General features: G+C 41.5%; 1 protein-coding gene across 1 annotated transcript in view; it reads right to left on the reverse strand.

Moving 5' to 3' along the window:
- Nucleotides 1-1,017: 1,017 nt before the first annotated feature.
- LOC139583076 (meiosis-specific protein MEI4-like) overlaps nucleotides 1,018-25,586 on the reverse strand; it is a 53,098-nt gene continuing 28,529 nt past the window's right edge. The window contains exon 5 of the mRNA XM_071413810.1: nucleotides 1,018-1,964. Coding sequence (XP_071269911.1) covers nucleotides 1,686-1,964 — 279 coding nt within the window. The 3' untranslated portion in view covers nucleotides 1,018-1,685. The remainder of the gene's footprint in view (nucleotides 1,965-25,586) is intronic.

Here is a 25,586-nt window from a genome sequence, read left to right on the forward strand (position 1 = left end):
GCCTTAGACCGCTGTGTCACTCGGGAGGCCCCTGGTTAACAAACATTTAACGCTTACCCCATCTCTGTACCCCACACATACAATTATCTGTAAGGTCGCTCATTCGAGTAGTACATTTCAAGCACAGATTCAACCACAAAGACCACGGAGGTTTTTCAATGCCTCGCAAAGGACACCAATTGGTAGATGTGTCAAAAAATGTAATAAATAAACAGACGCTTAATATCCCTGAGCATGGTGCATTTCAATTGGCTTGAAAATCTATGGCAAGACTTGAAAATGGCTGTCTAGCAATGATCAACAATCAACTTGGCAGAGCTTGAAGAATTTTTAAAAAGAATAATCGGCAAATATTGTACAATCCTCTTAGAGATTGTAATTGCCACCAAAGTATTGACTCAGGGGTGTCAATAATTATGTAAATTAGGTATTTATGTTTTTAATTTTCAATACATTTGCAAAATATGTCAAACATGTTTTCAATTTGTCATTATGGGGTATTGTGTGTAGATGGGTGAGAGTGAATCTATTTAATATTTTTTATATTCAGGCTGTAACACAACAAAATGTGGAATAAGTCAAGGGGTAAATACTTTTTGAAGGCATATGGAAGTACTTAAGTGGCAAAAAAGGGGTTAAAAATGTGTAAGAAATAGATATACTAATTTCCTGAGCTTTCTTATATATCTCCAATTTAGGACAGACACTTCAAAACAAACTTCTTTTATACATTTTTGGACTATCTGTTTTGCCATGTATGAATGTTATTCAATGCGTTTCTATGGGCTAATAGCAGTAAGGCCAAATTCAGTGTTTCATTAAATTATTCATAAAATATAAATGTAAAAAAAATCAAATAGCCAAATGTTCATTGGTGGTATTACAATCTTAAAACAATTCCATATGTTATCTTAGTAGAATCCAGTCCAGGGCCCTTCTGTTTGAGATTTTAAAATTCTGACAATAGAGCGATGTAAAGTACAAATATTTTGGAGAAGTCAGGTAAGGAGCAGGACGTTGCTTTTAAAATGGCAGATTTATTTTTATTACAACATGTTAAATATACCAGTAAATACTTCCATAAACAGGTCTAATAAATCAAAGTCTAAAAGCCATATATTTACATGGACTGTAATCTGTGAGTAGAAAGGGGAAAATCTAGAATACAAACATTTTTGGCTTTTTTTCTCTTCAAATCCTTTTAGTAAAAATGTTGCATCTTGCTAATAGAATCAACAAATTAAAACGTGGATATCTAAGCACAAACATTCTGTACATTCCTTCCTTACAGTAATATGTTCCTATAAATAGCTGCTCATGCAATGCTCAGCATGTTAATTATACAATTACAGTCTGTAAATAAAAACGAATTAAAAATGTCATGCTTTCCTTTTTTTCTAATGTCATCCACTGTAGTCTTTCTCACATTGCCACACAATAATAATTGGTTTAGCTTACTCTACGTGCCACAACACTATTTTTAGATTCTTCTTCCGAGGAGAATATCAAATGGAGCCACCACCTCCTTCTCCAGTCCTGTCAAGTCCTGTCTTTTGATTCCTGCTATGTTAGTCAAATCCTCCTTGACTAACTGCACCAACTTCTGCAGCCCTTTGAAGTAGAAAGATCTGGAGGTGGAATTACATGCGTGTGGCGGTGCCTCGCTCGTTCCTGGAACGCCAGTCTCAGGTCTGGGTGTTGTTGGTGTCGGAGGGGGCGAGGAGAGCCCCTATCCTCCACATGTAGAGGGAGTACAGAGGGAAATCATCGGACAGGAGCAAGACGCTATGCTCCAGCCGGCCCAGAAGGGCCCTCTGCTCTGGGCTCCAATGGTGCCCAGTTCCCCCTGTTGCCCCTGGGGGTCCTTGTCCGACCTGAAGGAGCTGCTCCAGGAGCCAGAACAGGTAGAAGGAGTTCTCATACAGGGATACGTCAAACTGGCCGGGCCCCTCGCTGCTTTCCCCCTGAAAAACACAAACATCACAGAGGCAATTAAAGTAAACTACCTGGCTGGAATAAATACCAACAGCATCTCACACTTAATATTTGAACTCAACCTGCTCTCAGGTCATTTTACAGGCTTCTAAAAAGATACATGAAAAATAATTATATACACTCAACCGAATTTAGAGAAAAACTGATGACTTGTGTGCAAAAACTGTGCTTTGAAGCCTAATTCCAGTTGACTGGTATCACTGTGTGCGTGTATTTGTGTATGTGTGTGAGTGCCATTTACGCTTGTGCTATTTGTGTGAGTGTGTGTGTATGTGTGTTTGGGTGTGTGGAGTGAAAATGAGTAGAACAGCAGCCAGATGGCTGTCAGGTGCGGCTCCAGGCTGCTGGCTGTCTCCAGAGAGCTGACAGGATGTGAAATAGTCTCTCCTGCCTGACTCACTCGGACCCCATCTGGGTAGATCGCGAACATACACCTCCTCTCCCTGGGGTGCTAATGGTATAGTCTCAATATGGCTGCTGCCATGAAAACTAAAATAAATAAATAAGATGGGTGCAGTGAAATGTGTTGTTTTACAGGGTCAGCCATAGTAGTACGGCATCCCTGGAGCAAATTAGGGTTGAATGCCTTGCTCAAGGGCACAGACACATTTCCCCTCAGAAGTAACTTTCCACTTAGGTCCCATGGTAAATATCCCGCTATTATAATAGAGGAAGCTATTCAATGAGCTGACCAATGCCACCATGGAGAATAGCACCGAACAAGCACAATAAACAGCAGCAGATAATGCCTTCTGCTGGCTAACATTACATGAGTATTGTGTCAACATTGCAAAGACAAAATACGCTGAGAGGGCAAACTAAAGTAGCCTAGTAGTAAACATTTCGAGTAGCTCACAAACCCCCAGAACACCGACGGTCTGCAGATAAGAGTCCTCCTGAAGAAGGAAAACAGCCCAGACACACTGAGTCACTAAAACAACTACCTTTTGGGCACCTTACAGCTTGAACAGATATTGAAGAGATATTCAGAAGGAAAAGAGCCTTAGACGTTTCTCTTTGGAGACCAATGTACTCTAATCTTTGAGTCACTAAAACAACTCTCTGGTTTTTGGGTATCATAACTGATATACAGAGAAGAAAGTAACGGTGTAGAAAACCCGTACAGTTGCTCCTGAACACTTCTCTCAGCCTTCTCTTACCCTATTTCAGAGACACAACTCCAAGACCAAAAAATACAGTCGGCTACACATATTACTCAAATGTAAACGTGCATACTTGCTAAGTCTCGATCGCTACGACACTTGCCCGACAGTTTCCCCCCTTGAAACAAGGTAAACAGAATTGTCTCAATGAGTCAACAGTTTTACAATATAAATGGTAATAGCAGAGCAATGTTTTTCAAACAGCTGAAATGTATAGACTTTTATTTAGAATTTTTTTACCTGAAATTTCAGTAACAGCCTGTTACATTCTGAAATTGTCGCAGTAACTACCGGCTGCACTGAGCCATGTAAAAGTATGGAAGCCTATCCACACCACCAAAAACGTGTAAAATGTAGGTCATACAAATAGGATATGTTTTTTCATTTGTAACAATGCATGGTGATTTCAAAGGTGGCACTACAGGTTCCAGAGTGGTGGGGGGAAATTGTTTTCCTGGGGCCCAGAGTTTTTCCTGATCTGGTACCTAACCAACTGCGGACCCTAGTTGTAGCGTATGATCAGGTCATATGGTAAAAAAAAAAAAACTCTCTTGGAAAAACTCCTAACCCTAGGGAGGATGAAAATGTGAAAACCCTTTACACAGACAGAGACAACTGTGATCGGACAAAAACGAACATGGCTGCGCTGGTTGCATACATGGTTGCATCCTGTAGGCATTTGCATCTGTAATAAAACATATACTCATTCAGTATGTCATCACTATTGTGTTGATTGATTAATTCCAGTCAATGATTTGTGATTAAAAAGGCCTAGGTTGCCTAGCCACCCAAAGTGTAAATATAAACCAAATTTGATCATTCACATTTTCTCAGAACATAAATAAATGGGCCTATTTTAGGCTATAAATACATAGCTTAGGCTATAAAAACATGACGTTATGTTTGCCCAGATGCGTATAGGCTTCTCTAGGTTACCTGCAGCTGTGGTTGTTATCAGTAGGCTACAGTTGGTCAGATTGAAGCACAGACTAATTGTGCACGTTGACTATGGAAGTCTGTTCCCACCACAAAATCAATTTTATTTAATCTGACTTCGAGTTATGAGATAGTAAGTCATAATAATGAGATAGTAAGTAAAAATAATGAGATAGTAAGTGAAAATAATGAGATATCAAGTCATACTTATGAGATAGCAAGTCATACTTATGAGATACAAGTCATACTTATGAGATAGCAAGTCATACTTATGAGATAGCAAGTCATACTTATGAGATAGCAAGTCATACTTATGAGATAGCAAGTCATACTTATGAGATAGCAAGTCATACTTATGAGATAGCAAGTCATACCTATGAGATAGCAAGTCATACCTATGAGATAGCAAGTCATACTTATGAGATAGCAAGTCATACTTATGAGATAGCAAGTCATACCTATGAGATAGTATGTTCAGGCGATCTGTATCACATTAATCCGATGTGCACTTTGCATCAGGCCCTTAACTTTCAAGGACAGCCTTATGTACTGTATATCCTATAGTCAATCACAGTGTGTGTGTGTGTGTGTGTGTGTGTGTGTGTGTGTGTGTGTGTGTGTGTGTGTGTGTGTGTGTGTGTGTGTGTGTGTGTGTGTGTGTGTGTGTGTGTGTGTGAGCGATATGAGTTGGTGCCTGCTTGATGACATCTGGTTCACATCTGATCAGATATGACTAATGAATTAATTCAATTCAATCTGTTAAAGGGGCAATCTGGGTTTGGTACATCCTTTTAAATTATTAATATATAGCCATTGATTCTTGAAGAATGTAACTTAGAAATGCTTCATGAGCAACATTCTTACTTACCCCATCAGAAACCAAAATATAAGCACGTTTAACTCAATTGTTTGTAAACAATATAAATTGTAAACAAACACTGTATAGCTTAAAAACATGGTTAAAACTATAATTTTGATCTCATGGATGGTCAGTCCTTGCATCCCTATGTGAGAGTCCTTGAGACTATGTACATATTTGAGAGTGGTTACATTTCTCCTGCCCCATTCCTCAGCTTTTTAACAAATAAAGCGGGGCCACTTTATTGTTTGAATCACAGATTGCCCCTTTTCAAAGTCCATGATCCAGACTCACTATATCATAATTATGACTTAGTATCTCATAATTATGATTTACTATGTCATAACTCGCAGATTCTTTTTTGGGAGGGGGGGGGGGCTTCCATAGGCTTCCACCGCTTATCATGGTGAATTCACTTATATCCATGTTGTCAGTCGCAATTAGCTTTTACCACACGTAATGATTTGCATGATATTGAGAAGAATGAAGCTGATTTGGAGTAATGTAAGGTAGGCCTACTGTACTTTTATATTGGTATGAGAGGGTTAATCATTCATTTTTGATAGGCTAACGTTACTTGATGAAGACATGCTCTTATAGCAACTCTGTGCTTTGGTCTTGAAGCTAAATGTAATGAGTGTAGTCTACAGACGAGAAAATAAATTGTCTGCACATACATGCTTGTGAATTGTTGCATTATTCAAGTGTAATATGGTTTGGTTGCATTATTCAATAGTGTCATATGTTTTAGAAGAACATGTTCTGTTATTGTTGAATTGTTTGTGTTTACTGGCTAGTGGCTACTGTGATATTTACAGTCAATTTGAGCTGCGGACCAAGAATGTTGTGTTGCCAGCCACAACGAAAGGTGAGGGAGGCAAGGATGTAATGTGAATTGAAAAGTTGAATTATCTTTCGCCACCCCGCTCTACAGACTCGCCTTCATATCTCGTAGTGGGAATAGGACCTTTATTACTCTAGCAGAGAGCAGAGGTACTCAGGGAATCGGCTTTCCATTGTTTACAGGTCTCTCTGCCCCCAAACTATTCACACCTCTTCTGGATCTCTCTCCTGGTGTGGGTCAGCTGACCTTGCCCAGCCAATCAGCGGTCTAACCTGGTGGTGGTAACAGGCCCCCAATTCCTGCTGGTGCTTTAGTTGTTCCCAGGAGGGCAGGTTGAGTGTCTCTGTCCTCCATCACAATTCAGCAACTGGACCTCTCAAATTTCCACATGGACAATCCTCTAATCTGGACTTGCTAACTGTGTGTTAGTGCAGTGGTTCCCAACCGTTTTTGGTTACTGTACCAACAACTGAATTTTGCTCTGCCAGGAGTACCCCTGAAGTACCCCCTCATGTGTATTTTACCAGTACACCTATGGTCTCATGAGTCTTCTCATGTACCCCCAGTGGATAGGCCAAGTACCCCCAGGGGCCCTACTACCTCTGGTTGGGAACCACTGGGTTAGTGCATGGAATGACCATGTAAGTGGACTCCTAGTGGGTTAGGGTTCAACTGCTGCATGTACTGTATCTATTCAAATGTAACATGCTACTGTATTACTGCCTACTATACTACTCCTACATGTTTCATTCAATGTAGTGTGTTAGCAGGCTAATGCATATCAGTGTTATAGTTAATGTTACATAGACCACATCTTCCCTACTGTTCCCCTTAGATCGGTCCGTCAGGAAGTCCAGGACCCAGTTGCATAGGGAGGAGTTCAGTCCCGGGGCTGTGAACTTTGTGGTGAGCATAGAGGGACACTATGGTACTGAAGAACGAGCTGTAGTTGATGAACAGCATCCTCACATATGCATTCCGCTTGTCCAGGTGGGTGAGGGCAGTGTGCAGTGCAATGGTAATTGGGTTGTCCGTGGATCTGTCGGGGCGGTAGGCAAATTGGAGACGGTTCAGTGTCGGGAGGGAGGCAGTGATGTAGTCTGACTAGCCTCTCAAAACACTTCACGATGACGGAAGTGAGTGGTACGGGTCTGTAGTCATTCAGGTCAGTTACTTTTCCATTCTTGGGCACAGGGATGATAGTGAACATCTTGAAGCAGGTGGGGATAACGGAAAACAGGATGTCCAAAAACACAACAGCTAGCTGGTCTGCACTTGCTCGGGGGGTGTGGCTAGGGATGTCATCGGGGCCAGGAACCTTGCGAGGGGTTAACAGGTTTGAATGACTTGCATGCATCCTCCGTGGAGACGTAACCCTCGTTGTCCTCAGAGGCTCTCCTCGGCAGCTCAGAGTCGTTTTGCTTGAACCGTGAGAAAAAGGTGTTTAGCTTGTCCAGTAGGGCGACATTGGTGTCTGCAACGTGACTGGCTTTTTTTTGGTAATACGTGATCGTTAGAAGCCCCTGCCACATACGCCCTTGGGGTAGTTCTGGGTACAGTACAGTAGGGCTGGGCGATATGGCCAAAATATCATATCAAGGTATTTATAAATAAAGAAATACGTATGCCATCCAAGGGTCAGTACATACATTCTAAGTGATTTCCATAGGTCTTTCTCCATTCTGATTGTTTTAAACTGTTCAATTAAACTTTAAGCTAAAACAATCCTCCAGGACTGCGGCGCAGAGGAAAGGCCTGGCCACGCAGAACTTCACTGAGTTCGCCTCATTAGTTTGCACTATATAGAGCAATGCTTTTTCTGTGATAGAATCAACATTATTTCAGACCCCTTTCAATTTAACAAAACAAATCTAACTTTGTAAGATTGAGTCTGATTTTGTTGTAGGCAGAGCCAGAGCGCAAAGGAGTAGAATTCTATTGGCAGGTAGTTAGCACACAAGCGGTCGCCTACATTGTCTAATTCTCTGTCTGACGATAATAATCAATTGTATTTTGTAAAGTGGTTTCTTGCATCATACAACACAATACAATGCAATTTACAGTCACCTATTTGGCCCATGGTGTTATAGACCAAGTAAAAAAATCATGAATTCATGTCAAGCCTTGCATAATGTAAAAACGTCTAATGCAATTTAGGCCTGCATTGAACACCACAAATAGGCTACTGTAGGCTATATCATAGAAATCAAAAGCTATTTACATGTGAAAATGTTATGGGATTTGCTCCATTGGATTTGTTGGTAGGCCACTCTGATAAGCCTACATTATGCTCAAATTGCCATAATAGCCTATTGGCTACTATCTAAAAGTTCACTATAAACACGCGCCGGAAGTTGCACAAAATTCGAACAACGTTCAAGTTTCCACTCAGAAGATCTAAAATTAGCTAAGAAAAGGCAAACTAGCCATTTGCATATGTAAGAAACACAAACTAATAGTGTAATTATAGAACGCTACTGGATTAATATGAAGAAGCAAAGTGAAAACAGCATCGTTGTCATCAATATTGTTGCAAGGGCTGTATTGACAATGCAGACTGAACAAACAAATGCGCCCTTTGAGTGACAGGGGGCGGGGCTAGGTCTGTGTGGGAAGCGGCATGGAGAGAGAGGAGAGAGGATGACTCAAGAAGCGGAGTAAATTATAAAAATGGATGTTACATACGGCGTATCACATTTAGCAAACCAAACATTCAAAAACCGTTATAGAAGGTAAAGTAAAAACCCAAACCGGTCCGTTCATCAATACCGGTATATCGTAAAACACAGTATAATGCCCAACCCTACAGTATAGTATCCAGGCCATTAGGAGTATTTTCTCCACTGTTACTATAGGCCTCAAGATGGCTGCGGTGTTGTTATGCAACCCAAGATGGCTGCCTCCATGGCTTTTCCCTAGCATTGCTAGCCTCTAACTATGCTACGCTACTACATTAGCTGCTGTATTGCATATTGTTATTTATATCATATAGTAGTAGTACACTGCTATTATACAGTTATCTGCTGCTACTGTGTAATACATGCTTTCCTTCTGTCCAATTACAACTTCCACTAGTCCCTTCTCTTTGTAATGCTGTGTGTGTGTGTCTGTTTGGTGTGTGCTAATACATGTGTGAATTTTATGCTTTTGTTTTGGGAGGTTGGGGGCCCCTTGTCAAACATCCTCTCTTAGCCTCATGACATAATATGTAGAATAGCATAATAAAACCGCACCTTTTTCCTACACAAAATCTGTTGATATGCAGGAAGTATCCCAAATGCGGTAGTCCGGCTCTGCCTCAGTGGTGTCAGGGCCTCCTGTACTGGATCTATCTGTCTGTCTGCAGGGATTCTAATCATAATGTGCTGTGACCTTGATTGCAGAGGTTTGAGATAATGAAGTGGACCCTGAACGGAATTCAATTGGCCGTTTTGATTAGACCTGCGACTCGTTAAAGCTAGGAGACTACATACAGTCCCACTCTCTGATTGGAGAGTCAGCCATCACAATCTCAGAGATTGGGAGAGAAAAAGTATAGACAGCATGATAAAGCTGTGCTAAGAGGCCTAAAGGGGTAGTAATATAATGATAGACAGAGATTGATTCGTTGACAGAGCTGAGGCAAAACAGAAAAGCCCACAGTTTGATTCAGACAAGGAGGAAAGATAAGGGAAAATACAATTTCTCCCTTCTCCAGAGCAGAACTGCTCCCCTTCTCAGTGCTCACTAACTCAACAATACTGTGTCCAGACGGCCAGTCAGCGGGCAGGCTCAGTATTAACGCTCATCTAAATGCATAGCCTTGTATCCAAAATGGCACAAAATGTATCCAAAATTCCCTTTATAGTGCACTACTTTTGACCAGGGCCCATAACTATGGTCAAATGGCCTGTGTCTGCTTAGTGGGGGGGGGGGTTCACTTCCAGTTAAATCTCTTCCTCTGCGAACCTGCCCAGTCATGCTCTGCGCCCCTGTCCACTCTGCGCCCCTGCCCAGTCATGTGAAATCGATAGATTAGGGCCTAATGAATTTATTTCAATTGACTGATTTCCTAATATGAACTGTAATTCAGTAAAGTCGTTGAAATTGTTGCATGTTTTATATTTTTGTTCAGTATATATAAAAGAGTAATATTGGTATGCAAACTAAACGTTTTATACATTTCAACTCTATATCTGACATGGTACAGGTGTCTTCTTTTTTTTAAGCCCATAACCATGGGTATGAGGTGTATATTTTTGTTTCAAAGTAGATTTGTGTAAGACTACCAAGAAACACTGTGTGACCCTGATTTAGCCCACTGCAGTAAAAGGTTAAGGCTCCAGTCTTGATTACTGTCTGGTAATATGGTCAAGTGCAGCAAAGAAAGACCTAGCAAAGCTGCAGCTGGCTCAGAACAGACCAGGACACCTTGCCCTTAACTGCACATACAGAACCAACAACATGCATACCAGTCTTTCCTGGTTGAGGGTTGACGAGAGATGAACTGATTTTCTTCTAGTTTTTATGAGATAAATTCCAGACTGTCTGTATAATCAAATAACATTCAGCTCAAACACCCTTACATACCCCAAAAGACATGTCACCAGGGTTCTCTTCACAGTCCCCAAGTCCAAAACGAATTGAGGGCAACGCACAGTATTATACAGAGCCAAGACTCCAGCCACCCAAGTCAAAGACTGTTCTCTCTGCTACACGGCAAGCGGTACAAGGGCGCCAAGTGTGGGACCAAAAGGCTCCTTAACAGCTTCTACCCCCAAGCTATTAGACTGCTGAACAGTTAATCAAATGGCTACCCAGACTATTTGCATTGACCCCCCCCCCCCCTTTTTTTTGCACGGTCCCTCTTACACTGGCTCTATGCACACTCACTGGCCTCTACCCACACACTCACACATACGGCTAGTGGTTAGAGCATTGGGCCAGTAACCGAAAGGTTGCTGGATCGAATCCCCGAGCTGACCAAGTAAAAATCTGTCGTTCTGCACCCACTGTTCCTAGGCCGTCATTGTAAATAAGAATTTGTTCTTAACTGACTTGCCTAGTTAAATAAAGGTTAACTTGAAAAAAACACACACACCACACTTTCACATCTGCTGTTGCTACTCTGTTCATTATCTATCCTGAATTGCCTACTCACTTTTACCCCTACCTACTTGTACATATTACTTCAATTACCCCCTGCACATTGACTCGGTACCAATACTCCTTGTATAAAGCCTCGTTATTGTTATTTTATTGTGTTACTATTTCCTTTTGACATTTTTTGCAAATTAGTTTTACTTTTTAACTCTGCATTGTTGGAAAAGGGCTCGTAAGTAAGCATTGCACGGTAAAGTCTACACCGGTTGAATTCGGCGCATGCAACAAATACAATTAGACTTGATTTGATTGCATGGAACTTCTTTCCATCTACAATTACTTAAGCAAACAGCAAAATTACCTTTAAAAAACGGATTAAACAACATCTCTCATGGAACGGTGGGACTGTGAGGGGACACACACACACAAATACACGCACACACAGACACCCTGGTAGTGTTGTTTGTATATCGTATTTTAAATGTGTATCAATGTTTTGTTACTTGTCATGTTTTTTTGGTATTCTGTGGACTCTAGGAAGAGTAGCTGATGCTTCTGCAAAAGCTAAATGGGGATCCAAATAAACAAATAAATTAAAGGCCTTCAATTGATAGAGAAGGACAGAAAAAGTAATTATTTGGTGGTTAATATGGGTGACGGTAAAACAGCCTCCAATGTTGCCTGAATGGAATTAATATCCACTGTGGGTAGACCACAGATAAGGTTAGTGATGCTAAGATTCTAATATTACAGGTACCTGATCTTTACACAAAACTCAGTATCAAATTCTGTCCATAATTATTGGTATCATTGATAAAGATGAGCAAAAAAGACTGTATAAAATAAATACAAATTCTGAGTTATATTTTATACTAATAAAATTGCTCAGAGAAAGAGATTTGGTTTAACAAGTAATTATGAAAAATACATTATTGGCACCCGTTATCCTCACAAATGTTTAATGAGATTGGAGAACACATTGGGAGGGATCTTAGACTATTCCTCCATACTGAATCTTTCCAGATCATTGATATCCTTTGTCTGTTCTTATGTAGAGTCCTCTTCAATTCAAACCACAGGTTTTCAAAGGGGTTCAAGTCTGGAAACTGAGATGGCCATTGCAAAATGTTGATTTTTGTGGGGAAAAACTCATTCTGATAGGCTGGGCCTGGCTCCTCAGTGGGGAGTGGGCTGTAACTCAGTAAAATATTTGAAATTGTTGCATGTTGCATTTATTTTTTTGCTCAGTATAATTTCCCAGTTTTTGGAGCATACAATATAGTATTTGTATTACTTACTTCGTACAGTCTTATTTGCTCATCTTTATCAATGGTGCCAACAATTATGTACCTGACTGTATGCACAGGTGTCTGTTTGTATTGGAGGTTGGACAATATATCCATGCAGTGTTTGCTCATTTCAGTACAGAGCCAACAACACAAAAGCAAATAGACATTTGCTCATCACTAACACTGTTCACTTTACTTAATAGCCAGATCCTCAAAACACCAACCTTCGCGTCTGTGACAGATTGGCTGTACAAACCAAAATGCTAGAGTTAAAATCAAATGCCAAACAAAACCTGCCTGCAGGCCACACATTTGGAGGGTTGATCTTCCAAACTTGGAAAATGTTATAGTATTTGGAGTCTGAGATATTTGACTACGAGGCCCCTTGGGACTTACCTTGTTTCAGCAGCCAAAAGATGACTAGTACCCACTTCAAATCATTTTTAAAAGGTAACTTTTGAACTCAATTTCAATCCATTTATTTGATGAACATTGTACTGTACTTATTTGCAAATGATGTTATGCAAGTCACTCATAAACACTATAAAGCAAATCAATGATCTGTGCAGGACATGTTATGTGGCGTGAAAAAACAAAACCAAAATCCTGGACCATAAATCAGGATAAGTTTCAATAAATCTCTTTCAGTGGAAACAAAACTGCTGCCGAAAAATGGGTTCTTCCCAGGACTGTTGGTCCGGTATTTGCAATCCCATTCTATGTCATGAGGTCGGTGTGTAAACTGTGGAGAGCAGAGCCGAGCAGATGTGCTTAGTGAATAAAATATTTTCTGATAGCCATCTGACCGAAGCCTATTGTAGCCAGCACTACAAAGGCAGACAATACTAGCCCACACAGCCGTCATCACCTTGGCTCAAGATAAGGAAAACAACTCCCCAGAATTGATTTGTCTTCTGCCTCAGAGAAAGCTACAATGTGTTTCATAGCATCTTGTTCAAGGCGGTGGACTGACAATACACTGATTTCTCCGACAGCTAATCGATCCCATCTCATCCGCGAGGGAATTCTCCGAGTTATATCTGACTGCATTTTGACCGTTTTTAGTGTGAGGACATATACCTTTTGTTACAAGATAAAAGAAACACCAAGTTCTTCAAGCTTGCCTCAAAAGCAACACCATTAAAATCTAGGCTATTCTCTGAGGAAGAAAAGCATTTTGTAGTTCTTCAGAAAACTGTCTCTCGAGGTCTTTCCTCAGTCAGAACCGTTGTGATGTAGTGAGTATACGGACGCTGACTCACTGGCACATTCACTGCCCACTACACTCATGAAGAGACCAAAAGTGACATCAACCTTCAGAGAGATTTATTACTTCACCTGGGTTGAACTGCAATATTCCGTCAATTTCCCCAAGAAATTCGGTTTGACAGACAGAAACCCCACAGGCTACAGCCCCCTCTGTCCGCCCGCTCGCCTTGGGCCTGACACCACAGTATACCTTCTCCCCAGTTACCTCTCTCCCCAGCCTGTCCTTGCCCAGGTGCCTCTCTGCTCTATTTACCAGGGCTGTTTTTTGGGGGGTGTTTTTTTAATCCATTTTTTTGTCCAGAGGGTTTACTTGTACATCAAGATGCCTCACACTACAGACACAGGAGATAGACTACTGCCCTGTGGGGCGTTCTGGCTCAGATAAGGCTTTATTTTCTTCATCTCCAGTACCTCTGTGTGTAGGTCAATGCTGATGGCACAGAGACGCTTGCTGCTGCTACGTGCTAAGCTGAAGGACAAAGAGGGCTGGTCTGCAGAGCATTACCATATCCTCTTCCCTGGTGGCTTCCTAGTTTAGGATCCCCATTAGCTGTTGCACATGCAGCAGCTATTCTTCCTGGAGCCCAAATAAAACATAAAATACATGACAGAGTACAGAACAGTTATAGACAAGAATAACATAAGAATATTATTACAATTTAAATAAAAAGTTATATTGTCAAGGCACCAAAAGACAACTAAAAAGAATACTATTTGTATACTATGTTCCATCTCACAACACAGACGTATGTAGAGCCTCCTGAACAGAACGCAAGATATCACAGAGAAAAACACGTTGTCTACCATGATACAAATTTGTTTGCCATCAGCAGAGTGTGAGAGTCTGTCGAAGGAACTGGAAAAATGAGGTGATTTACCAACGCACTGGTGGCTCCTGGCTTTGTTTCATCATAACATGACTTTGATCAAACAGCTTCATTTCCCCTCTCGGTTAGAGATCTGTGCTGCTTTGAGGGGCCAAGTACGACTTTGATCCTTAGCTATTTAACGGTCCAGCAAAACCTCTGCTGCAGCTCTTAATCTGATCTTCCTTGAAACCGGTCACTGGCCCAGAAGGGAAAGCACCAACCGAGGAGAATAAGGGAGAATAGGAGAGAGCACAAAGAGAGAGGCGGCACTTTGTTACACACACACACACACACACACACACACACACACACACACACACACACACACACACACACACACACACACACACACACACACACACACACACACACACACACACACACACTAGGCAGATGTGTAATGAGAGACATAGCTCAGTCAGAATGGCCAGGGTTTTAATGAGCATCAGTATCATGAAGTGCTGAGAGCCATAAGTCACGTTTCCCTCAGACTCGTAGGCTTGCTGGATACGATATAAGGCGGTTCAGCTCGGGTGCATGTCAGCTGGGGGGACATAAACAATGCTAGAATAAAATGACTTTTATGAGAGAGACTCACTTGGACATGAATGAACACACACACTCTTTTTCTCCTTCTCTACACTCCAGGTTATTCTGTAAAGGATAAATTGGCAAAGGGTGTTGTTTTTCCTCAGGTGCACTGCACATCACCCATTACTAGGCTATAAGAGTTTGACATCCTCATGAAAAGTCTAGTCGTCAGTTTTTCCTTCTACCTTTATCCTTTAAAAAAGGGCAATTCCGCCACTTTCTAACCAGTTATTACACTTTTAGTATAAATGCACTACTGTAAGATTTGATACACATTGATGTTTTGTTTTTGTTAGTCATACCACACCATACTGTTGGCAGTAGGTGCACTTGTTTCAGCTGCCTTGCGCCGGGTAGGCAAAGTGTTCCCATTTTGAACCATTTCATGTGTCTGAAGGTAAACTCTGCCTACTCAGGGTGCCCGGAGAGCAAATCAAATACACCTATAGGCCAACCACTACCCAATCGGATTGCTCAGATCACAGTGCCTGCACTCTGCAGCTTCCTCAAACAAACAGCAAAGTCAGTTGATACTACTGTGATTTTAAATGTCTAAAATGATGAATAGAGAGACTGTCACATGTCAATGAATACAGCTGTTATGAGTGAGTTCATGTTTAAGTCTATAAAGAAAGTACATTATTTCAATTTATGCTCACTCAGCTGTGCCACAAATTATAATCTATTACCAGCGTGATCATAGAACTCAAGTTTTGAAATATAATTTTAAAATGATCTGAAAAGAACAACATCGGCAGGGCAAGCATAGCAGTGATAATGTATTTGGCCTATAGTATACTGCAGAAACTTAAATCGCTACAGAACTGCTTTTAATTGGTCAATGTTGCAAAGGCTTACAGTGTATTCGGAAAGTATTAACACGCCTTGACTTTTCCACATTTTGTTACGCCACAGCCTTATTCTAAAATTGATTAAATTGTTTTTTCCCTCATCAATCTACACACAATACCCCATAATGACGAAGCAAAAACAGGTTTTTAAAAATGTTTGCAAATGTATATAAAAGAAAATGAAATATCACATTTACACAAGTATTCAGACCCTTTACGTAGTACTTTGTTGAATCCTCTCAAGCTGTCAGGTTGATTGGGGAGCATCGCTGCACAGCTATTTTCAGGTCTCTCCAGAGATGTTCGATCGGGTTCATGTCCAGGCTCTGGCTGGGCCACTCAGGACACTCCTGGGTTGTCTTGGCTGTGTGCTGTTGGAAGGCCCCAATCTGATGTCCTGAGCACTCTAGAGTAGGTTTTCATCAAGGATCTCTCTGTACTTTGCTCCGTTCATTTCCCCCCTCGATCCTGACTAGTCTCCTAGTCCCTGCCGCTGGAAGATATCCCCACAGCATGATGCTGCCAGGTTTCCTTCAGATGCTTGGCATTCAGACCAAAGAGCTCAATTTTGGTTTCATCACACCTGGGAATCTTGTTTCTCATGGTCTGAGTCCAATAGATGCCTTTTGGCAAACTCCAAGCGGGCTGTCATGTGCATTTTACTGAGGAGTGGCTTCCGTCTGGTGCTGCAGAGATGGTTGTCCTTCTGGAAGGTTCTCCCATCTCCACAGAGGAACTCTGGAGCTCTGTCAGAGTGATGGAGGCCACTGTGCTTCTACACCTGCATTGCTTGCTGTTTGGGGTTTTAGGCTGGGTTTCTGTGTAGCACTTTGAGATATCAGCTGATGTAAGAAGGGCTTTATAAATAAATTTGATTTGAAATTTGATTTGACTGTGTTCTTGGGGACCTTCAATGCTGCAGAAATTTTTTGGTACCTTTCCCCAGATCTGTACCTCGACACAATCCTGTCTTGGAGCTCTACGGACAATTCCTTCGACCTCATGGCTTGTTTTTTTCTCTGACATGCACTGTCAACTGTGGGAATATATATACAGGTGTGTGCCTTTCCAAATGATGTCCAATCAATTGAATTTACCACAGGTGAACTCCAATCAAGTTGTAGAAAAATCTCACGGATGATCAATGGAAATAGGATGGGTCACTACAGACCCGAGGCGGTGCACAATTGGCCCAGTGTCGTCTGGGTTAGGGGAGGGTTTGGCCGGTCGGGATGTCCTTGTCCCATTGGGCTCTAGCGAACTCCTTGTGGCGGGCCGGGCGCATGCACGCTGACAGTCGCCAGTTGTACGGTGTTTCCTTCAACCCATTGGTGCGGCTGGCTTCCTGGTTAAGCGGGCAGTGTGTCAAGAAGTACGGCTTGGCAGGGCGTGTTTCAGAGGACGCATGGCTCTCGACCTACGCCTCTCCTGAGACCGTAGGGGAGTTGCAGCGATGGGACAAGACTAACTACCAATTGGATATCACAAAATTGGGGAGAAGAAAAATAGTTAAAAGTACAAAAAATTATAATTTGTAAATATGTCTAAAAACCTGTTTTTGGTTTGTCATTATGGAGGACTGTGTGTACGAATAAGGCTGTAATGTAACAGAATGTGGAAAAAGTCAAGGGGTCTGAATACTGTAGATCATTGAAAATGTCTATCCATTTCTTGCATTAGTCATCTCAGAGATCCTCCATGAAAACGTCACAGAACAGCACTTTCCTGTTTTGCTCATCACTAAACAGTCAATAGACATTAAATCATACAATTACACAAAAATTGTGTATGACACCACTAAATACTTTGAGTTATCCTTTAAGCAGTCCACATAGCAGATATAATAACTTGTTCTTACTAGGGAAGGAGGGCTATGCCTGGTCATGTCTTGTGGGACCTAGACAGGAGTTGTGAGATATGTGGTATTGTCATCTACTGAAAATGTAATAGATCGGCCTGTAGATCTCTATGATCCCGCCGAGAGAAGTTCAACAGGCCCGAGATTGCAGTCTGCAGTCTGAGGAGCTATAAATAGTGTGACTGGTACGGAAGCTGTTCATAGACAAAGGTGTCTTTCTCCCGCCGAAGAAAAGCCATCTTCACTGGTCACTTTACCGCTGACTCAGTGAGATGTGAAAAATAAATCTGACTTCAGTGTCATTTTTCAGAGTTTTACAGTGGGTAGAAAAACAACAACGATGACCTCAAATGTTTTAGTACAAAATGACTGTTATTAGTTTCTCTCTGGTAAGAATAATGCACACAGAATAATCCGTTTTCTGTCTTTATAGGGACAACCTTTGTGTGTGTGTGTGTGTGTCACTGCGCATGTGTGTGTGAGAGAGGAATATTTGTCCTGACAAGGCTCTTTGCAGTTAACCCAAGGCAGAAGCAGGGACTGTGTCCCTCAGAGGACGGCTGTACAAATATCCTGATGCACTGAGGGTACAGGATGTCCTAAGCAGGGTCCTGACCTCACTCTACCACTAACTAATGGAGGACGGATGGCGGAGCAGAGCAGGCATGAGTGTGTGAGTGTGTGTTTCTGTGTCACTATGTGTGTGTGGGGCTGGAGTCTGAGCTGCTGACTCTGTCGTGGTAGGGCAGGCAGTGTCCCTCAGCTGAAATCTCTCATGTACATGTCCATTACTACGCCACAAATTCTCCAGTGTTAAACTAACACAATGCTTAGTGTAAAGCGCCATTTGCATATTTCCCCAGAGTGCCTTGCCTTTCGAGTGAATTGTAGAGTTACCACCCATGACTGTATTTGTCAGTGACATGGTTGTTGCAATTATCCATTTTCAGTCCTGTGATGAAATCCTAAGCAAATATGTTATCATTCAAATTATATTCTTTAACAAGCCACATCGGACCCGCAAGTCACTTTCTGCTGGTGTGTAAAGTGATGAACAAGTCTTATTGGAATCCAGCCAGAGTGGGGATATCCAACATTTTGAATTTTAATTCACCCGCAACATGCATTCCGAATGACTGCCGGGTTGGGAAGACTAAGATATGAGACTACCTAAAGCATCTAAACTGGAACAACCATTTCAGTAACGGGTGCAATAAGTTGAAGTAACAGATTGGATTAGTAGAAACATTTGTTATTTATATTTGAGATGCATAAGATTAATTAATCAATGTACATGCAAACAAATAGCATGAAACAAACCATTCTAAAAATCAACCTGCAACAGAGCATGCAGGGAAATATGATAGGCGTGGTCTTGGTTTAACAATGGTTATTAACACCAACACTAGGGTTATTTTACACCAATTAGTGTTAATTTAACACTTGAATCAACACTACATGTAACCGAATGATTGCTGGATCGAATCCCCGAGCTGACAAGGTAAAAATCGGTCGTTCTGCCCCTGAGCAAGGCAGTTAACCCACTGTTCCCCGGGAGCCGAAGATGTCGATTATGGCAGCCCCCCGCACCTCTCTGATTCAGAGGGGTTGGGTTAAATGCGGAAGACACATTTCAGTTGAAGGCATTCAGTTGTACAACTGACTAGATATACCCCTTTCCCTTACATGTTACACTGAAAATCAACACTAGGTAATACCGGCCAATTTGCAGTGTAGACATAGGTCTTCAGGCTGCCATGGCGACATACAGGATGTTATGATGACGAGAAGGTGCTTTGCATCAGAAACTAGTTATTGATAAATTATAAATGGTGAAGTGGGATGCTATGAAATTTCTTTAAAAAGTCTCTAAATAACACATCTCAAACTGACAATGATCACATATAATTACGCTCTCAACTTTCAGTGTGCATCCTTCCCAACTCAGGAAAGATTAGCATACTCTCTCCAGAAATGAAAGGGAAAGCTGATTCTACTGAAAGCTTTGGCTAAAAATGTACAGATACAGATATCTCACTCGTGACATTTAGGGATGAAAAGTAAGTGGTCTGCTTACTGTAGATGGACAGCGTAATCCGGAGTGAAAATGTTCCCCCGAGCATTACACTGCAGTTTTCTGAGGCTAAACAGAACAGTTTTAGCTGCCATTGCCCTTTACAAGCCTCAGCTCTGACACTCATTTCCTCTGGCTCTAGCTGACATGATAACTGACCGAGCTCTGCACATCTGATAACTTTCATTCATCATCCTGGAGCCAAACTTCATATTATTAAAAGGTAGTCATCCCTGACAATCCCTTCCCTCCCCAGACTTAAGACTGGGCTAGCTAGCACACTCTAATTAGACAATAAAAAACAGGTTTGCTGCTTGGACACCGAGTCTGATAGATCATATTCAGGCTATGGGTTTGTCCTTGGAGTACCCCTGTGTAAGATGAAAAAGACAACCATCAGTAAATAGCAGAGCCATATATCTAAATATATGGCTCAGGTAAAGTGTTTTACTAATTACAAAATGGCAGGGCCAGGGTGATAAATTGCTTCAACAATAGCCACAGAACAACCATGATTTAAACTTGACATAAAGCACATTCAGAAAAACAGTCCAGATTGTCATTTTTACTGCCCAGTGTTATAGTGTTATTGGAGAAGTGAGTGAGTGTTTGTACCGTTTGTCCTATGGGCTGTGTGGGTAGTCTGTCTGTCTGGGTTGGGTTGGGTGCTATGTGCTGTGACTGTCATGCCCTGTCACAGTGCAACACGGGGCCCAGATGGCTGGGCTTCTCTGAATGGTCCAAGGGCAGTGGCAACCCGCCTGCCCACCACCAGAGCCTGCAAACCTGCTGCCTGGCTGGGCTAAACTCTGCTTATGGAATAGTCACTAGGGTTGGGAGATGTCTGGAATGACACATCGTCCTATCGACCTGTTCAAACCTCGTGCAAAAAGTGTTCGGTCTGAATGTGTTTTCAGTGGGTCTACATACAGCATGCCACTCCAGAGTCTATTAAAGCCAGAAAAGGTGAACATGCTTGTGTTCCTTGCCAGTAACCTTTAGGTAGGTTAATAAATAATGAAAAGAAAAATAGTCAAATGGTTCTTCATTGCATTATTTGTTTAATTTTCAAAGCCTGTATTCACAGATGTGTCTTATTCAAAATAAATGTAGCCTAGGCTAGAATATTCTGTTGTGTGCTTTAAAACGTATTTGCACTTTCATTTATTTGGTTAATTTCATACTTATTTTGTTTACTTGATTCATTTTGTAATTTGTAGCCACTCTTATTATAGGCAACATATATTTTTTGTTTGCGCTTATCAAAAGCGCTGCTGCGGGTGGTTATGTAATGCCCGTAGCGCAATTCAAGCATATGAATAAACACTAATACAAATATCTGTTTAAACTTGTACTAGTAACGTTAACTGCTCATTTTATTGACAGTAGCCTAGTGTAGGGCTATATTATTGGCTGTTTAGTTTGCAAGGAATTTCCGGCGGCACACTTTGTTTTTCCTAAAGCTTTGGTCAGTTGGAGTCCAAAAACGTTTAAGGTTTGTTTAACCTCCCATTCAATTATTCCATCTTGCAATTTTTGGTTATTCCTCTCTCATTATTACCATATCATGTTTTTATTTAGGATATTCACAAACATAACTGAGATAGAACTCGGTTACTGGCCTCCTGGTTTCATTTCAATGTTGATCGTGAAATATATGCTTAGACTAACTAGTCACATGCAAATAAAAAATGGGGAATGGGACAAAAAGGGAAATGAAGATTTCAGAACAAGCCACACAACGGAGTGTCTGCTGCAAAAGGCCCATGATCATCCGACATTGGAGAGGTGAGCGAGAGAAATGTTATCTGACGTTTTGCGCAGCTTTTGGCGCTCTCCGCTCCGTCGACATTGCAGGCCTACTCGTGCGTTATGTTAATAGTAGCCTAAGTGTACCTACATAATTCATGAAAAAGGCTACGGCAAATAGAAATAGGTGGGTCATTTGGCGTGTCGCCCGGCTGTGAGCTGCACTGTTGTGCGCTGGCCGACTTCTGCTGTGCCAGTCATGTTCAAATAGGTTAAACTATCGTCTGTAAAAAAAATGTAAACATATAAAAACTATCGTCTGTCACATCATGATGTCGTTGCCATCAACGATGTCTGTCAAACGTTGTTGATTTCCGATTGTGTCGTAATCTCGCCCAACCCTAATAGTCACTACTCCCTTTTTAACTCTGCCGATTAAATAATAATTGCTTAAAGAAAATACTACTGAAGTAATCATTCTTTAATTGATTGTCATCACTAGAGACTTGAGGCAACACCACTCTTTGGTTCAGTATTAGGCTATATGCAGCCTACAGCATGTCTGTAGAAAAACCAATTAGAAATGCAATCATTCTCATAATAATCATGATTACAATGTCCATCAGGCAACAAACCAATTATCCAACAATTTGATCCTAAATTACTTCTCAGAATACAACCAGATCCAATAGAGCTCTGACTGACTCATCATTAAAACAATTTGGCATAATTGAGCATCCTCTCCATGTTGTCCTTAGAACTGTCTTGTTATTAGGTGTTACCAGACCGCTACATTAACAGAGAAGCAACTAGTGACATGGTTGAGAAATTACATTTTAGGCCAAAACACAGATCCTGTCCCTTATACAACCATTACCAAGTCCTGACTTTTTTTTTTTTTACCATGGGAAGGGTCTAGCAAACAGATGGGGATGCCTATCTCACCTCTAGTGGCCAAGGTAGTGTGTGTTTATGTTGCGGCAGTGTGTGTGTGTGTCGGTGGACTGAACTGATCATCCCTACCTCCATCCCAGAGGAGCAGCCCCCACAGCGTTACTCCTTGCTGAGTGCATGAAGCTACAGAGGCAGGAGGAAACCATGTGGCTCTGTCACTCTGTGTAAAGGGTTAACGGAATCTTAATGCTCACATAAATCACCCTAGAAATACACCTCACCTGACAGGTCTGCCTTTATCATAGTCCCACTGCAGATCTGGGGGAAAGACAGGGGTAACACGCACGGACACAGGGGAGGCTCAAACGCACAGGGATTCTATCAGTCTGAGGATGCTCCCTGCATACAGTACCGTGCATTACCAAGCCACGAGTACGGAACAGAAGAGACTGATAAATTAGTACAGTTTTTTTTATTTCACAAGAGCTTCAAGCCACGGCTAGACTAGAGTGTGACAAGCAGGGCCTAAAATTAACACCCGCCACCTGCCAAATGAGAGTTTTGGCATTGGTGGGTAAGAATGTCTGATTTACCAGCCACGTTAGCGCGTGGTAACACTCCGGGTTCTACAGTGTGAGCAATTGGAAAAAAATTGTTAATCATGGCCACAAGTGCGAGTTGTGATTTATAGCAAAATAAATGCTGCTGTAGCTGTTTTCAAAGTATTTCTGCCATTTTGTTTCATATCTGGTAAGGCACAAAGAAATCTGAATCCTAACGTTGTAGCTATCCCACCTCATGCAGCAACACTGCCTGTATGGGGGGCTGTGAGTGCCCGAAAGATTTGTTTTTAGAAGCATTGTGCACAGGCATATAAATTGGTCTAATTTACTCAAGTTTTCCTTGCATTTCTTGGCTATTTACATTGTTTTGTTCACAAGCTCGGTTGCTTTTCAATGTTTGGGTTTGCTCCCACTGCTAGCAAAAATCATAGGTCACAGAATATTAAATCAAGCAATGTACCACATTACTTCTTACTAGTAATACATTTACGGCTTAGAATCATTAAGCACGCGCATCCGTTTTTTTGTGTGTTTCTTTGTGTAATTATGGCCCCAAAAATATTTTGGCTGGTAAGAGAATCAGTATGGCTGGTAGATTTTATTATCTACAGTACCTGCCACAGTGGCTGGTATACAAAAAAAGTTAGTTTTAGGCCCTGCTGGCAAGTCTTCAAACATTATTTCCCAGGACTCAACCACAGCTCTCGAAAATCATACAGTATTAACACAAACTGCCCCACTGCATTGCGAGGCAAGATGCAGTAACGGAGGCTTGATGCGTTATACAATTCCCTCGCTGTTTTGATGGGCAAATCAGGCAACCCTACCGATCCTTGACTTTGGCGATGTAATTTACAAAATAGCCTCCAACACTCTTCTCAGGAAACTGGATGTAGTCTATCACAGTGCCATCCGTTTTCTCACCAATGCCCCATATACTACCCACCACTGCGACCTGTATGCTCTCGTTGGCTGACCCTCGCTACATATTCGTCCCCAAACCCACTGGATCCAGGTCATCTAAAAGTCTTTGCTAGGTAAAGCCCCGACTTATCTCAGCTCACTGGTCACTATAGCAACACCCACCAGTAGCACGCGCTCCAGCAGGTATATTTCACTGGTCATCCCCAAAGCCAACACCTACTTTGGCCGCCTTTCCTTCCAGTTCTCTGCTGCCAATGACTGGAACGAATTGCAAAAATAACTGAAGCTGGAGACTTATATCTCCTTCTCTAACTTTAAGCATCAGCTGTCAGAGCAGCTTACCGATCACTGTACCTGTACACAGCCAATCTGTTAATAGCACTTCCAACTACTTCATCCCCATATTGTTATTTTTGTTTTCGCTCTTTTGCACCCCAGTATCTCTACTTGCACATCATCATCTGCACATCTATCACTCCAGTGTTAATGCTGAAATGTAATTATTTCGCCTCTATGGCCTATTTATTGCCTTACCTCCCTAATATTCTACATTTGCACACACTGTACATAGATTTTTCTATTGTGTTATTGTGTCAGAAGGTGAGTCTAGCTGGTGCATGAAGTTAGGCGCAGGAGAGCAAAATGAGTGAGCAACGTACTTTACTAAAAAATAAAGGCACAAGGTAACAAATACACTTGAACAAATACAAACGGTAAATATTACGCACGGTTGAAAACAGCACCCGTCGAAAAACCAGCCATCATGAACCGAAATGAACATAGAAACAATCACGCACAAAAACATGGGGGAAACAGAGGGTTAAATACATGAACATGTAATTGGGGAATGAAAACCAGGTGTGTAAAAAAAAAAAAAGACAAAATCAATGACAAAATCAATGGAAAATGAAAGGTGGATCAGCGATGACTAGAAGGCCCGGTGACGTCGACCGCCGCCCGAACAAGGAGAGGGACCGACTTCGGCGGAAGTTGTGACATATTGACTGTACGTTTGTTGATGTGTAACTCTGTGTTATTGTTTTTGGTCGCACTGCTTTGCTTTATCTTGGCCAGGTCGCAGTTGTAAATGAGAACTTGTTCTCAACTGGCCAACCTGGTTAAATAAAGGTGAAATATATATTTTTTACAAAAGCCCAGCCTACAGCTCTCAATGCACTGGCCTCTTCTCCACAATTGCATTCATGTATTATTGTATAGAGTGCATATTCCAAGACTCTAAATCAACAAAAAGAAGCCTGTTATGTCTCAATTTTCATGCAAATGTTCAACAGCACAGGCAAGCTTGTAGAGCAAATGAAGCCTGTTGTAATAATGTACCAAATCAAATCAAATTCTATTTGTCACATACACATGGTTAGCAGATGTTAATGCGAGTGTAGCGAAATGCTTGTGCTTCTAGTTCTGACAATGCAGTAATAACCAACGAGTAATCTTACCTAACAATTCCACAACAACTACCTTATACACACAAGTGTAAAGGGATAACGAATATGTACATAAAGATTTATGAATAAGTGATGGTACAGAACGGCATAGGCAAGATGCAGTAGATGGTATCGAGTACAGTATATACATATGAGATGAGTAATGTAGGGTATGTAAACATAAAAGTGCCATAGTTTAAAGTGGATAGTGATACATGTATTACATAAAGATGGCAAGATGCAGTAGATGATATAGAGTACAGTATATACAGTGGGGAGAACAAGTATTTGATACACTGCCGATTTTGCAGGTTTTCCTACTTACAAAGCA

The sequence above is a fragment of the Salvelinus alpinus genome, chromosome 8, assembly GCF_045679555.1.
Source record: "Salvelinus alpinus chromosome 8, SLU_Salpinus.1, whole genome shotgun sequence".
Classification (NCBI taxonomy): domain Eukaryota; kingdom Metazoa; phylum Chordata; class Actinopteri; order Salmoniformes; family Salmonidae; genus Salvelinus; species Salvelinus alpinus.